Source organism: Notolepis coatsorum (assembly GCF_963971535.1).
Source record: "Notolepis coatsorum genome assembly, chromosome: 2".
NCBI classification, from domain to species: domain Eukaryota; kingdom Metazoa; phylum Chordata; class Actinopteri; order Aulopiformes; family Paralepididae; genus Notolepis; species Notolepis coatsorum.
In genome coordinates this window covers 82,977,585-82,991,909 of record NC_140166.1, presented here as the reverse complement: position 1 = coordinate 82,991,909, position 14,325 = coordinate 82,977,585, and the positions used below count along the sequence as shown (strand labels likewise).

The 14,325-nt window shown below is 40.3% G+C and overlaps 1 protein-coding gene across 2 annotated transcripts in view; it reads left to right on the top strand.

The window, feature by feature from the left end:
- The first annotated feature begins 1,115 nt into the window (after window positions 1-1,115).
- Window positions 1,116-14,325, top strand: part of pde3b (phosphodiesterase 3B) — a 190,304-nt gene continuing 177,094 nt past the window's right edge. For both annotated transcript variants that reach the window (XR_014619384.1, XM_084307520.1), the window contains exon 1: window positions 1,116-2,289. Coding sequence is in view for 1 of the 2 variants with exons in the window: in XM_084307520.1 (XP_084163646.1) it covers window positions 1,345-2,289 (945 nt within the window). In the remaining variant the exon portion in view is untranslated. The remainder of the gene's footprint in view (window positions 2,290-14,325) is intronic.

Sequence of the window (14,325 nt, the reverse complement as noted above, 5' to 3'; positions counted from 1 at the left end):
TGTATCACTGTACATATTAATACTACAACTCTGTACATACATCTGATGAGCACTATTACTCAGTAGTAATAATTTATATATTGTATACCCATTCTATTCACCTGTACATTGTATATTACTATTGCACTTTACTGTTACATGACTCTGGTTGGATGTCAAACTTATTTTCGTTGTACTGTCTGTACTTGTGCTGTATGATGATGACAATACATTTGAATCTAATCTAATCTAAAAAGATTGCGAAAACTAATTACACAGACCAGTCTACAGGGCACTTGAAAATGTGCATCGGTTTTACTTATCCAAACTGGTTTGAACAATCATTCCAATTAGCTAGATTACACTATATAAAACATCATACAAATGAGTGAACTGTAACTCTTGTATCTAGTTGTCCAACATTAACTAAAGAGGGGTCATCATTACACAATCTCAGGGGGGGGGGGGGGCTCATACAGAACCAAGCATTTCATTGTAATGTACATGTAAAAAATGTATAGATGTAGCAGTCTATCTGTATGTCATATATGTTATGATGAAATGAAAATGGGGGACCCTGATGTAAACAAGACAAAAGTCTTTCTCTGGTCTGCATCCTCTTAACAATTGTGTGTATTGAGCTGTACTGTATTGTACCCATTCTGCAATCTGTTAATACAATTTTCAATCAATCAATCAACCTTATATGTGACAAATAAAGATTGTTTGCATTTTGTACTTTAGTTTGTATATTGCATATTTTGTATAGTGTTTGGCCTTTATTCTTTTTACTTTCTACTATATGAAGCACAATCCCAGGGGGTTCATACAGAACCAAGCATTTCACTGTAATGTACATTATTGATTGATTGGTGGAAAATTCTATGAACAGATTGCAGAATGAGTACAAATACAGTACAGCTCAATACACACAATTGTTAAGGGGGTGCAGACCAGAGAAAGACTTTCGTCTTGTTTACATCAGGGTCCCCCATTTTCAATTCATCATACACACACACATTATAATATGTGACAAATAAAACAAACCTCGAAACTGAACTAAAGAAGCAAAAACTTGAAACGTGTTTTATTTATTCTACGGCGAAAAGCCTTCGAGAGTCTCCAGCGTCGTCTCTAGGCGGCGACACAGAGGCGCCCTCTCCAGTAAAAACAACAACAGTAACACATCACCTTCCCTTCCTTTCGTCCAAAGTGGCTGGAGCGCGTTTGTGAGTTACTACTACTATGGAGTGGCGTTTTTTGTGCCATCATGAAGTTGAGGAGCGTTAATACGACGAGGATCGTGGAAGAAGAAGAGGGGAACTTGTGAGGAGGGGGGATCATACGAGGAGCCGCGGTGGAAACATGGCTGTTGTGCGGCAGGAGGAGGACGGAGGAGGAGAGGAGGCTCCGCACAGCAGAACAACCAGACACCGCGATGGGACTGGAAGCGCAGGCGGCTCGGAGAGCCTCAGGAACGGCTACGTGAAGAGCTGCGTCACCCCTCTGAAACAAGACCATCCGGGACCGGGGGGGTTTCTGTTCAACGTGTGCAGGTTTTGCAACGAAGACATCCTCAATTCCAAAGTGTTTAAAATCTCCGTTCTTTACATCGGCGCGTTTGTGATCCTCGCGGTTTCTTTTCTTATTTCCAGGAGCAAAAGTAACTCGCTTCTTTGGGATCTGCGGACTTTCCTCTCGGGCTTCTCGCAGTCCGTGAGTCCGCTATTCAGCATCGGCTGCGCGTTCTTCTTTTTAACCTTTTACCTGCGGAGGAAGAAGAAGGAAAGTAATAAGTGTTGGCTGGTGTCCCTGCCGGCGTCGTGTTACCTCGGGGATTTTCTTGTGTTGCGCTTTTTGCAATGGGGAGGAGGAGAGGAGTCGGACCAGCACCACCAGATGCAAATGGTGGGCAGGTTATTGTTCGTGTTGGGGTGTGTGGGTCTCCTCACGCTGATCCCCACTTTGAAACTGAAACACAGCGTTGTGATTCTGGTGTTCGCCAGCGTGGTGTGGCTGGTGTCCTGCACCAGCCTGGGCTGCCTGCCCGCGCTGCTCCGGCCGCTGTGCGCCTGCTCCGCGGGGGTGTGTGGCGCCGTGCTGGGGCTCTGCTTCGACCAGTGCTGCCCCTCGTCCAGGGACGCCGGAGCCCCGCATAGGATCCCCTGCAGCAGCGCCGAGGAGAAAGTGCCCGTGATCCGACCCAGGAGACGGTCCAGTTGCGTGTCACTGGGGGAGACGTCCACCAGCTATTATGGCAGCTGCAAAATGCCTCGCAGACCTTCATTGCCATGCATATCCAGAGAACAGGTACTGTAGGTCCTCTCGTTTTTTGCAGGTGCCCTCCTGCATGTTGTTAGTTTGCAAAAGTTCTCAAGTTATTTGTTGTCACACATAAGGTGCATACAGTGACATGCTTGGTTCTGTTATGATGAGCCCCCCTGAGATTGTGCTTCTACAGTAAAAATAATAAAGAATAAAGACCAAACACTATACTAAATATACAATATACAAACTAAAGTACAAACTAAAGTACATGCATATCCAGAGAACAGGTAGGTCCTCGTTTTTTGCAGGTGCCCTCTCCATGTCGTTATAGTTTGCAAAAGTTCTCAAGTTTCAAGCTATTTGTTGTCACATAAGGTGCATGTACATTACAGTGATATGCTTGGCTCTGCATGAGCCCGCCTGACATTGTGCTTCATACAGTAAAAAGTAAAAAGACCAAACACTATACTAAATATACAATATACAAACTAAAGTACAAAATGCAACCAGAATGCAAAATGATGTATGTATGTATGTGTGTGTGTGTGTGTGTGTGTGTGTGTGTGTGTGTGTGTGTGTGTGTGTGTGTGTGTGTGTGTGTGTGTGTGTGTGTGTGTGTGTGTGTGTGTGTGTGTGTGTGTGTGTGTGTGTGTGTGTGTGTGTGTGTGTGTGTGTGTGTGTGTGTGTGTGTGTGTGTGTGTGTGTGTGTGTGTGTGTGTGTGTGTGTGTGTGTGTGTGTGTGTGTGTGTGTGTGTGTATGTAAGTAAGTAGGCCTATAACTGTTCACTGATTGTTTACAGAACACACACGTGTGCACAGCCGGGGAAGTATGCAGCACCTTCAGAAGCACGATTTAACCAAATCTAATAGTGTATAGTTGCACCATAACTAAGGAAGTAAGCTACACAAAAAAAAACTGTTGCCCATTGATACACAATTAAATAACAATCAGTAAGCCTTATCTCCAAACCTTTTACCGGCCTAATGGAATTATCACACTTCATAATGATCTGACTAGAGCTGTCATATTTAATTAACATAGGTCTATTTATTTATCAGCTAAACCTCAAATATAGGCGAGGAAATCTAATTAATCAACATTCATTTGCAAATAGTAGGCTTAATAGAATAATGTAGAAGTCTGAGTACTATCAGGCTTTAATCCCAAAATACATATTACACTGTGTGATATGTAGGCCTAATATATTTTACCATTATTCGGATAGGTGCAATTTCAGGGACTTTCTCCATGTCCGATTTCTCCATTCACTTCCATAGTAAAATTGGACACGAGAAAGTAACTGAAATTCGTTCTTTCATTTACAGTGAATGGAGGCTGATTTATATTTTCTTTGGACGCTCTGGGACAGGACAAAATAACATTCATAAATCAACTATATATCATTTTTACATTCATCAGATGGGTGCAATTTCAATGACTTTTTTCTGTCCGATTTCTCCATTGACTTTGATTGTAAAAGTGCGCATATAAAAGTTATTTAACTTATAGTGAAATATTATGTATTATGTATATTTTCTTTGAACACGTATTAGGGACCGGACGTAAATAACACATGAGAAGTAAACGACTCTATCCCATACTGTGTTTCAGTATTCTGATTGACAGTCTGCTGTACATCTAAGATCCCATTATGTCCCATTAAAATGTATTGAGCAACGTTGCATTGTTAGCAGGAAAGACAAGAGTTCTGTCACAAATGACCACTTAAGGGTTGCAGACATTACAAAGGATCTGCAACTAAATATATATACTGTATATATTTTTTTAAGTTCATGTTAATTTATCCAATTACTTTTGTTCCCCTAAAATATTCTCTTTTGTATATAAAAGTCTTACAACATGGTTCACCCACTGTGGATGTAGACACCCTCCAAGCTGGTGGTCTGCACTTCTAACCTCATAGTCATTGTTCCATTTCAAATCCATGTGCTGCAGTACAGAGCCAAAACAACAAACAGAAATGTCACTGTCCCTAAGCCTCACGGAGGACGGCACTGTACATATTGTCTCGATAACACTGGACATGTCAGCTGGGTACGGGTTTTTGGCCTAGCTAGGTGAAGTCTTAGCAATACAATAGGTCTGCTGGGGGGAGGGGGGGGGGGGAGTTATGGCACAACGTTCACAGTAGTGTACGACTGTTGTTCATGTTGTAGATTGTATTCCTAAATCAAATGGATTGTAAGTAGCCTATATTCAATTAGGTAATGTCCATAGGAAACTGATTGCATAGTAACACAGTATTATGTTTGGAAAAAGCGCATGCAAATTGTCGCCTTCCATCTCTTTGTGTATTTAACGTTTTCATAATGTAGTCAAAGACATGTTCTCAATGCTTTTATTTTTCATGTAGACCAAGCCACTGATTTACACACACAGATGGCTTTTTCATCTTAAGAAAAAAAGAGACAAGATATATATATGAATAATGGAAAACGTGTGTTTATTTTTCTTATTTTACCAATATTATCTAGTGTTGTAATAGGACGTTATTCATCTTTTAAAGATAATATTTTTGGCTATTAGCAAACATGTAACATATTTGCTATTGCAATGAAGATGGCCTCTGACACCAACATAGGACTCCTACAAAAATATGCTCTCACGCATTGCTTGGATCTCCAGATACTTTTTCAACAACCCTCATACATATGACTATATTGTAAGACCAGTTTTGATCATTAGGCTATTTGCCTAGCCTATCACGTTGATTGTAAAACACCAAGACATAATAAGATATGCCACTTGACATATAGGTAGTAGGTAAACATTACACCTTGTAAGTAATGCAACACTGTCTGTAGGCCATGGTCTAAAAAAATAAAACACCTCCAAGTTCCCCAAGCAAATTCATCCCCAGAGCTCTAGTGAAAAGTGGAAACATTATAGCCTATTGTTATATTTAATTCCATGTAACAATAGTAATTTCTCTCAGGCTCCGAATGAAAGTTGGAATCCTTAAAGTGATAACACAGATTTTGCCCATGTTTCTCCCCTCTCTGCGCCTTCATCTCCTTCGTTTTTCATAACTCTAACAGATTAGTCTTCTGTCGCATATGTAGTAAACTAAACTGATCAGACAAAGTCCGTACAGCGACAGCATTTTTTAATTGTGTTTGATGGTTACTTGTTTGGCCTTGCTAATTGCTATATGAGCACATCTGTCCCCCACCTCATGTAGAGTCATTACTACACCAGCATAGAGGCAAATCTTATCATCATCATCATCATCATCATCATCATGATCATCATCATCATCACCTTCATGTGTGCATCTGTCCTTTACGTTACAACATTGATGCCAAAGGAAGCCTCAGAAGTAAACATTGAGAAGGCAGTCTAAGGAAGCCTAAGAAGTAAGCATTGAGAAGGCAGCCTAAGGAAGCCTAAGAAGTAAGCATTGAGAAGGCAGCCTAAGGAAGCCTAAGAAGTAAGCATTGAGAAGGCAGCCAAAGGAAGCCTAAGAAGTAAGCATTGAGAAGGCAGCCAAAGGAAGCCTAAGAAGGCAGAACCTAGAGTGTGTTACTCCTATTAAAAAACATTGCAAAACCAGAATCATCTTTAAGACAAAACACATTATATCCTATATCATTTTAAATGAATTCCTCTCGTTTCTTTGAAGTACATTGTTTACAGCTTGTTATTATGTTTTATTTTGTTATCTTTTTTTGTGGCCATCTTGGTCTATATGATCACTTACTGTTTATGTGTCTTGTAAGCCCATATGGGCTGGGCATACATCATGTAAGACACAAAAAAAAAAAAAATATCAATCAGTAAAAGGTTGAAACATCACAGCATCCTTCCTAGTAAGATTTTTTTACCTGCACTATGTGGATTTTTCATGAAAAAACGGTTGCTTCTTTAGCTAGCTAAAGCTAGCACAGGGCTCAGCTAAAGCTGGCACAGATAGCTAGCACAGGGCACAGCTAAAGCTAGCACAGGGCACAGCTAAAGCTAGCACAGGGCACAGCTGAAGCTAGCACAGGGCACAGCTAAAGCTAGCACAGGGCACATGGCACAGCTAAAGCTAGCACAGGGCACAGCTAAAGCTAGCACTGGACACAGGGCACAGCTAAAGCTAGCACAGGGTGACCCAGTCCATAGGATTCCAATGCAGGACAACGTGCCGATTCTGTGGAACAGTACAGTAACACTGCAGCAACACTAACCGCAGTAGGAATAGGCTATGGGGGCTCGGCAGCTCTGGTGTCTCAGCGCACACTGGAAGTGCCTGACGTCGGAGATCCAACCACCTGCTCCGTCAACACGGCTGCATTTCATCAATTTCCCTTTATTGGGCTAAGCTCTCTTAATTCTCAACAATTCAAATAATTTGTATTTTATTTTATTATTTTTTAAACAATTCAAATAATTTATAACTCCTTTCGTTTGGCGCAAGGTTCCTTTAACACATTGAGTGCCAGCGACGACATAACTCGTTTTATCAGCCCCCCCGGTGAGTGCCGACAACGACAAATGTCGTTTTATTTTTTTATTAGGGATCTGAATTCATATTTCATCAACCGAGTCTCCCGTTGGTATAGCAGCCCCTCCAGGAGCTCAGATGGGAAAAAAGCGCCCCCTATCGTCTATCCCTGTGTAACTGCAGGTCAGTCGATTAGACTGACCTGGGATCTGTAGATGTGGAGCCAACTGGCTCCATTGTGCTGGCGAGCCGACTGTTCAAGAGGGATCTGATCACGAGACGGAAAGCAGCTTGGAATATATATTTACAGCAGCCAATAATCAATCAATAAGCGTGATCGATATTTGGAATGGCGATCAGGAATTGGAATAATCTTTTTGGAGAACATGAACATCTGATCTAAGGTAAGGAGTCTATGTTACCAGTCTTGGGGTAATCTGAGCTGTATTCACTGAGATAACAGTGTGTCCCCTATGTGTGTATGTGTGTGTGTGGCTGTGTGTGATCTTGAGGAAACGAGAGAATAGATTTTTCAGCTCGCGTCTATAGCGTGCATAGGTACACATATACTATCGATAATCTAGCGTTTATTTGAAAACTATTCATAAATAGGCCGACAAATGACAACGTGTCTAGTAGGGCTGACCTTCGAATTTTTTTTTAGCAATCGAAGCTTCGGGGCCGAGCTTCGATTTTAATTCGAAGCTTCGAATAAAAAAAATCAATACATTTTTTTTTTTTTTTTAATTTATGTTGTGGGACTTGTACAGCACTTTGGTAAACTTTGTTGTTTTTAAATGTGCTCTATAAATAAAGTGGATTGGATTAATGAATTAAGTAGCCCCTTTCGTGACTGTGACGCAGCCAACAAGGTTTCACTCGGCTGTGTGATTTAATTCAAGGTGGATCGCTGTTGTCGTTTGAACAACTTCAGATTTCATGGGAACTACCAATCCCCCAAATCAAGAATGTTTAAGATGAATGAAGTAAGATTTTGATTATTTGAAATATGGCCTGTGTAGACTAAACTATGCACAGAATTATGTCAGTCTACAAGGTCCGGATTCTACATGGTCGGCAATGTAGACCTTGTAGACTCCACTACAGACCAATTATCAGTGAATGTTCATGCATTTTTAAGAAGGGCTACTTCCACAAAAAAACAAAGAACTCACCAAAACATCTCAGTAGCACCGTATCTAAATGTTCTATTTCATATATGGAGATTCATATTTATTTATGTATTGCATGCATTTCTACATTTTATTTCCTATTTTGTTTATTCATCCCAGTATCTTTCTTTCTTATGTGTAGAATTCTACAAGGCATTTACATTCACATTTACATTTAGTCATTTAGCTGACGCTTTTATCCAAAGCGACTTACAAGTTCTGTACGACAGGTCATCAGGAAGGATACAACTCTATCAGCTGAGTAACAATATTCATCAAAGTGTTGCGTGTTACAGTGTAGGTTAGTTTATTAGGACAAGTGCATGACAGTAAGGTTAGTTAGGGTTAGATTTTTTTTATTTTATTTTTTAAATTTTATTTCAGATAATGGTTGAAGAAGTGCATCTTTAGTCGACGGCGAAAGATTGGATGGGATTCGGCTGTCCTAACTGGGGTGGGTAGTTCATTCCACCATTGTGGGGCAAGGACTGAGAATAGGCGTGTAGGTGGTGTATATGTGTTTGAGGATGATATCCTTCAAACAGGCAATAGTGATGATATAATTTGGGCAGTGCTGAGCTGGGTTACTTTCCTCCAGTGTATTTGTCCCCCGGCCCCACCCAATGGCCCCATGCACACACACACACACACACACACCGAAGTAAAAATTAAAATAAAATAAAAAATTTGAAAAAAAAAATATTTGAAAAAAAATTAAAAACTTTTTTATTTCTTTATTTTTTTTAAACTTCGATTTTTTTTTAATGTTCGAAGCTTGTGCCATCGAACGAAGCTTCGAAGTATTTAAGACAGCCCTAGTGTCTAGTGTATTCGAGAATATTCCAATAAATGCTGTTTATGGGGGAATGTTTAAATTTTCCAAAGATTTTCGAGAGAACGATAGCTTTTCGAAATGCTATAAAAAGGATATGAACCGATTTAAAAAAAACAATCCGTTTCGACAATGTTGACTGCAAATAAGTCATTGATAAGCGACGGACAGATTAGACACATAGCCATAATTTAAAACATAGATTAGGCGTTTTTAACGCTAACATTGAAGTGGATGATGGCACTCAACAGGGTTTTCAATGTTAACTGGCCGGCACTGAAACTGTTAAGATGTTTGAGTGCGTGATATCAAGATGAAGTATGTAAGCTACATCTTGTTCTCAGGGCCGTGGCTGGGAAATACAAATGAAGAAAGAAAACATGTACAGTTCGAATTAGGAGACATCACTGCCCTCTCAATAACTAGCTAGGCTCATTGGTGCCTCATGGAAATGTTAACAACTGAGGTCATCAGCTGATATAACCAGTTACCATTTCAGTACCATTCTGATGATTATCACTAGAATGTGCTCGTCCAGCAGGTCACATGGAGCGACAATAGCACACAGCTTTTATAGTTGTCAAAATCTCTGGTCTATCTATGGTATTTGCGGTATGGACATAACAGTTGCAGGACATTTATGTTTTTGTTGTTGTTGTTGTTGTTGTTGTTGTTGTTGTTGTTGTTGTTCAGCATCCCCTCACCGAGCCTCCGCGGGGCTCCCCAATCGCACATTATCTCATACCACAGATGCTGTGGGGAGTGTAATTGGGGCATATAAAGAATCCAGCCCTGTGAACATGTTAACCATGGGGGAGCTATACTGAACTTTATGTCCAGAACATTCACAAGATGGAGTGCCTTGTTGTTGTCGTTTTCTGAATAACGTCGGAGTATTCTTCCCACGGTGCGCACCGCATGGGTTATATGTGGCAAATTGTGGTCAATCACTCACTCATACATGGACTTGGTGGCCTTTTGTAGGACGCATGCGTAGCTTTTGTAGGCCCTTACAGCGCAAACACACCAGTCGAGCGGGTTCCGTGCGAGAACAGCGCGCGTGGCCGGGCACACCGAGTCCGACTTCAGAGTGGGCGAAAGTGCACAGAGGAAGGCACATTTACATTGGAACAGCTGTAAATGCGTAGTCTATTGCGAAGTCAGTCCCCGTTTGAAGATTTTTTAAAGATTTACAGTTCCAGTGTTCTATTGTCCATTTTGCATGTATAACCAGTTATTATATAATTAATTAGAATGTTAGAATTCATTTTAGAAGGATGAAATCAGTGTGACTGTACTCCTGAAAAAGTATAGTAATATGGTTTATTTGTATTGGGAAAGATACAGACACATTAGCTGGTTGAACAACATCTATATGTGTGGTAATAATGCAGATATTGAGTGTATTTCTGTGAAAATTCGCATTGGCGCACGCCTCTGAATCCAACCAAAGCGGAAACGATCGCTTCCAGCCCGCGAGTCGCGCACCCGCTTGCGGCCGGTGGGCACAGCTACGTCCGTTAACATGGGAGCGAAAGTGAAGCGCTGGTCGCCCGCCCGCTTTCGCGCGCGACTGGTGTGTTTGCGCTGTTACGGTGCTTCACCATAAATCGTCACCTTGAATGGCATCGTGCACATTATCCCGCTTTCAACTGCAGAACATTATCAACACTAAATCCACCCCAGCTGCTAAAAAGCACTCTGTCTGATCCCGGCATAAGAGTCTCAAAGCCCCACTAGTGCCTGTGCTGTTCTGAGATTTGCAACCCATAGCTTTATTGACTTTATTGACAGGGTTTTTGCCGTGACTTCTAAATGTGGGTCGTGGCCATATCACAGCACAGTCGAACAGAGGGCCGTTTCCTACATCGAGGCTGATAGCATTGTTTGGGCACGGAGCTATTGCAAAGCTCGCTAGTTAGTTTATGTACCGCTACGCTGTGCTCACTTTGTAAATCAGAGTAAATCAAAGTGGTATTGTGAGATGGTCTATGTCAGGTCAGTTCATATAAAGTGGTATTGTGAGATGGTCTATGTCAGTTCATAAAAAGTGGTATTGTGAGATGGTCTATGTGAGTTTAGATTAGATTGTACTTTATTATCATTGATTGGATTTGATTTGAAATCTTTATTTCGAACATGTAAATGAATACAAACAAAATAAATAACTAAACAAAATCAAAACATAACTCAAACAAAATAATAACTAAACAAAAGCAAAACATAACTCAATTTACATGTTCGAAAAGGAGTAGGAAGTATACACTTATTTAATCCTACCCCCTTTCCACTACTCAAATGAGTGTACTAATAAAAAAAAAAAAAAAAAAAAAAAATAGATATATATGCAAAACAAACGAAAAACCCTATATGTAAATCATGAAAGAAATAAAATAAAAATGTAAACACCCGTGAATATCAAGTTATTCAAGTTATTATCCACATACACAGCCACTCCTCCTCCACTCTTATTTTTTCTGTTCATATAGTTGAGTTCATATCCGACCATTTCAAAATCCATTCCCTTTTCCTCGTTCATCCAAGTTTCTGAAATGGCAATTATGTTAAATGGTTGTGTAAACTGGTTTAAATATTCCTTAATGCTGTTAAAGTTTGCGTACAGACTTCTTGAATTGAAGTGAATTATTGCTAGTTTGTTAACTGTCTTAATTGTCCGGTTGTACTGATCTTCAGTATAGTAGCAGCAGTTGTCGTTGATGTTGAAGAATGGATTATTGTCTGGGTCAATATCATTTTCTATATCCTGTAGATTGTGCTCAGTGTATTCAAATGTTTTGCGTTTCATTTTTTCGTGTTCAAGAATCCACTGTGTCAAATCCACATCATCTCCAGATGTAGGTGAATTGATTATTTCCGTAGGCCTATGCGTCATGATTGTAAGTTGTGTAATTTTGTCCAGTGTGTCTCTATTACCGTACAGTCCCGTCATGATGTTTATTGGTATTTGTCCAGCGCCTCCATGTTTCTGATGAGTAGCACTTTGGCCTCATCCGGTGGTCCATTCAGCTTGATGAATACTTTGCAGCTAGAGGTCCATGTAGATTGAATTGATTGCTGTTTCCTCATGTAGCGGGCCTTTCTGGCGATGTATTTGCATACAACGAGATTTTGGGACTCAAACAGTAGTGTAATAGTAGTGGAATATAAAGTCACACAGCAAGTAATAAAAGAGAAACATAAAATACTATACAAGAAACATAAAATACTATACGAGAACCATAAAATACTATACAGAAACATAAGATACCATACAATAAACAATGTTACAATACAATATACAAAATAACAACAATATACAAAATAACAATCACAGTGTCAGACGATAGTGGGTGGGTAATTGCACTGTGTATATTGCACTTGGGGGTGGGATGTTGCACAGTGTGGGAGGAGGGGGAAGGGGTTAGTTATTGGTGCATATTGGAGTTCAAGGTGGTGATGGCTCTGGGGAAGAAACTGTCTCTGAATCGGTTTGTTCTGGCTCTGATGGCAACAGGTCGAACAGGTGGAAGCCAGGGTGTAAGTTGTCCTTGGTAATGTTTTTTGCTCTGTTGAGGCAGTGGGAGTTGTGCAAGGCATAACGAAAAATATTGTTTGTTTCCTGTTGGTTATCAGTTAAGGCCATGGGTAGGTAGGGAATTTATTTAATTTAATTGTTTATTTTATTCTTTCCCACGGCAACTACTATGGATAGGGAATTTCTTTATTTAATTCAAATGTTCACAACAACATGGTACTCTGCCAGCATGTTTAATATCCATAATACTAAAGGTTTGACTAAGATTTATATGAAACGTTTTTTTTTTTTTTTTTTTTTTTTTTTTTTTTTAAACTAATAAAATACTTTGGGTCGCACCTAAATCGGCAGGGTCGGTCGGCAACCGGAAACAAACCATTATTTTTTTTAGGCCCAAGTCCTTCAAGGAGGGGAGGGCGAGGGGGCAGCCGATGATTCTCTGTGTTCATATAAAGTGGTATTATGAGATGGTCTATATGTCAGTTCATATATAGTGGTATTGTGAGATGGTCTATGTCAGTTCATATAAAGTGGTATTGTGAGATGGTCTATATGTCAGTTCATATAAAGTGGTATTGTGAGATGGTCTATGTCAGTTCATATAAAGTGGTATTGTGAGATGGTCTATGTCAGTTCATATAAAGTGGTATTGTGAGATGGTCTATATGTCAGTTCATATAAAGTGGTATTGTGAGATGGTCTATGTCAGTTCATATAAAGTGGTATTGTGAGATGGTCTATGTCAGTTCATATAAAGTGGTATTGTGAGATGGTCTATATCAGTTCATATAAAGTGGTATTGTGAGATGGTCTATATGTCAGTTCATATAAAGTGGTATTGTGAGATGGTCTATATGTCAGTTCATATGAAGTGGTATTGTGAGATGGTCTATGTCAGTTCATATAAAGTGGTATTATGAACATGGACCGAGATGAACTTTAGATCTTCCTGATGTCGTGTCATTTAATTTGACTTAACTCAGAAGTATTTAATTTTTTTTTGTAATTATCTCTTTCCTCCTTCTTTTTCCTATTTTTCTCCCCTCCCAATGTTAGTCGTTATGCCAATTCCCAATCCCCTTCCTGGTTGTTGCGCACTCTACCCCCTACCGTCGGTCCGGGAGGGCGGAGACTATCACATGCTTCCTCCGACACATGTGCAGCCAGTCCACCGCTTCTTTTCACCTGGCAGCGCAGACTCTCACTGGGGGAGTGTAACGTGTGGAAGGTCACACTACCTCTCCTAGATCCTTCCCTTGCTGTGCAGGCGCCCCGACCGAACTGTAGGAGTCGCTGTTTACAACGACCAGGACCCACCCTCGCCGGGTTTCCCACCCGCTAACACTGCCAATTGTGTTAGTATGGACGGTCGGCCAACCCGGAAGCACCACAGCTGGATTCGATCCCACTGGCTCTGTGGTGGTAGACAGACGCTTAGTCCGCTGCGCCACCCCGGCCGCCCCAGAAGTATTTCATTTGACTACATACAACATCACATCACTCATTTGTCAAAAACACTTTGTCCAACGTCTCAACATTTCAAAGGAGAATCTGTCTGTTTACCGGCGGCCGACATTTTTATTAGAACGTCAAATCTGTTCATTTCATATTCCGAGTCGCGTTTTGATTCACCGTGGCGTCGCAGCTCACGAGACATATGTTGGTGTGTTCAGGGTTCGAAATTAAGGGGGGCTTGGGGCAAAATGCCCTCGAAAATTGACCAAATGCCCCAGAAAATCAGTTAAGGGGGGCAAGAAAAGCCCCTGACACTTTGCACAGATGTTTATCCCTTAGTATGCACTAGTGATGGGCATTTTACAGAAGAATCCAGATCGATTGATCGCATGCTATACTCGAGTGATCGTGTATTACTCGAAAAGGGAAAAAAACTTACAAAAAAAAAAAAATTATATTATATTTGATTTCTTTTATTTATTTTTTACTTATTTTTGTTCATTCACGTACCGGTATATATGTTTAAGGAAACCAACAAACAGTTATAATCTTACACATACATGTGAAAAAATATGTAAAAAAAATTAAAATACGTATATTTCTTTTTCATAAAAATTATTAATAATTTTCTAT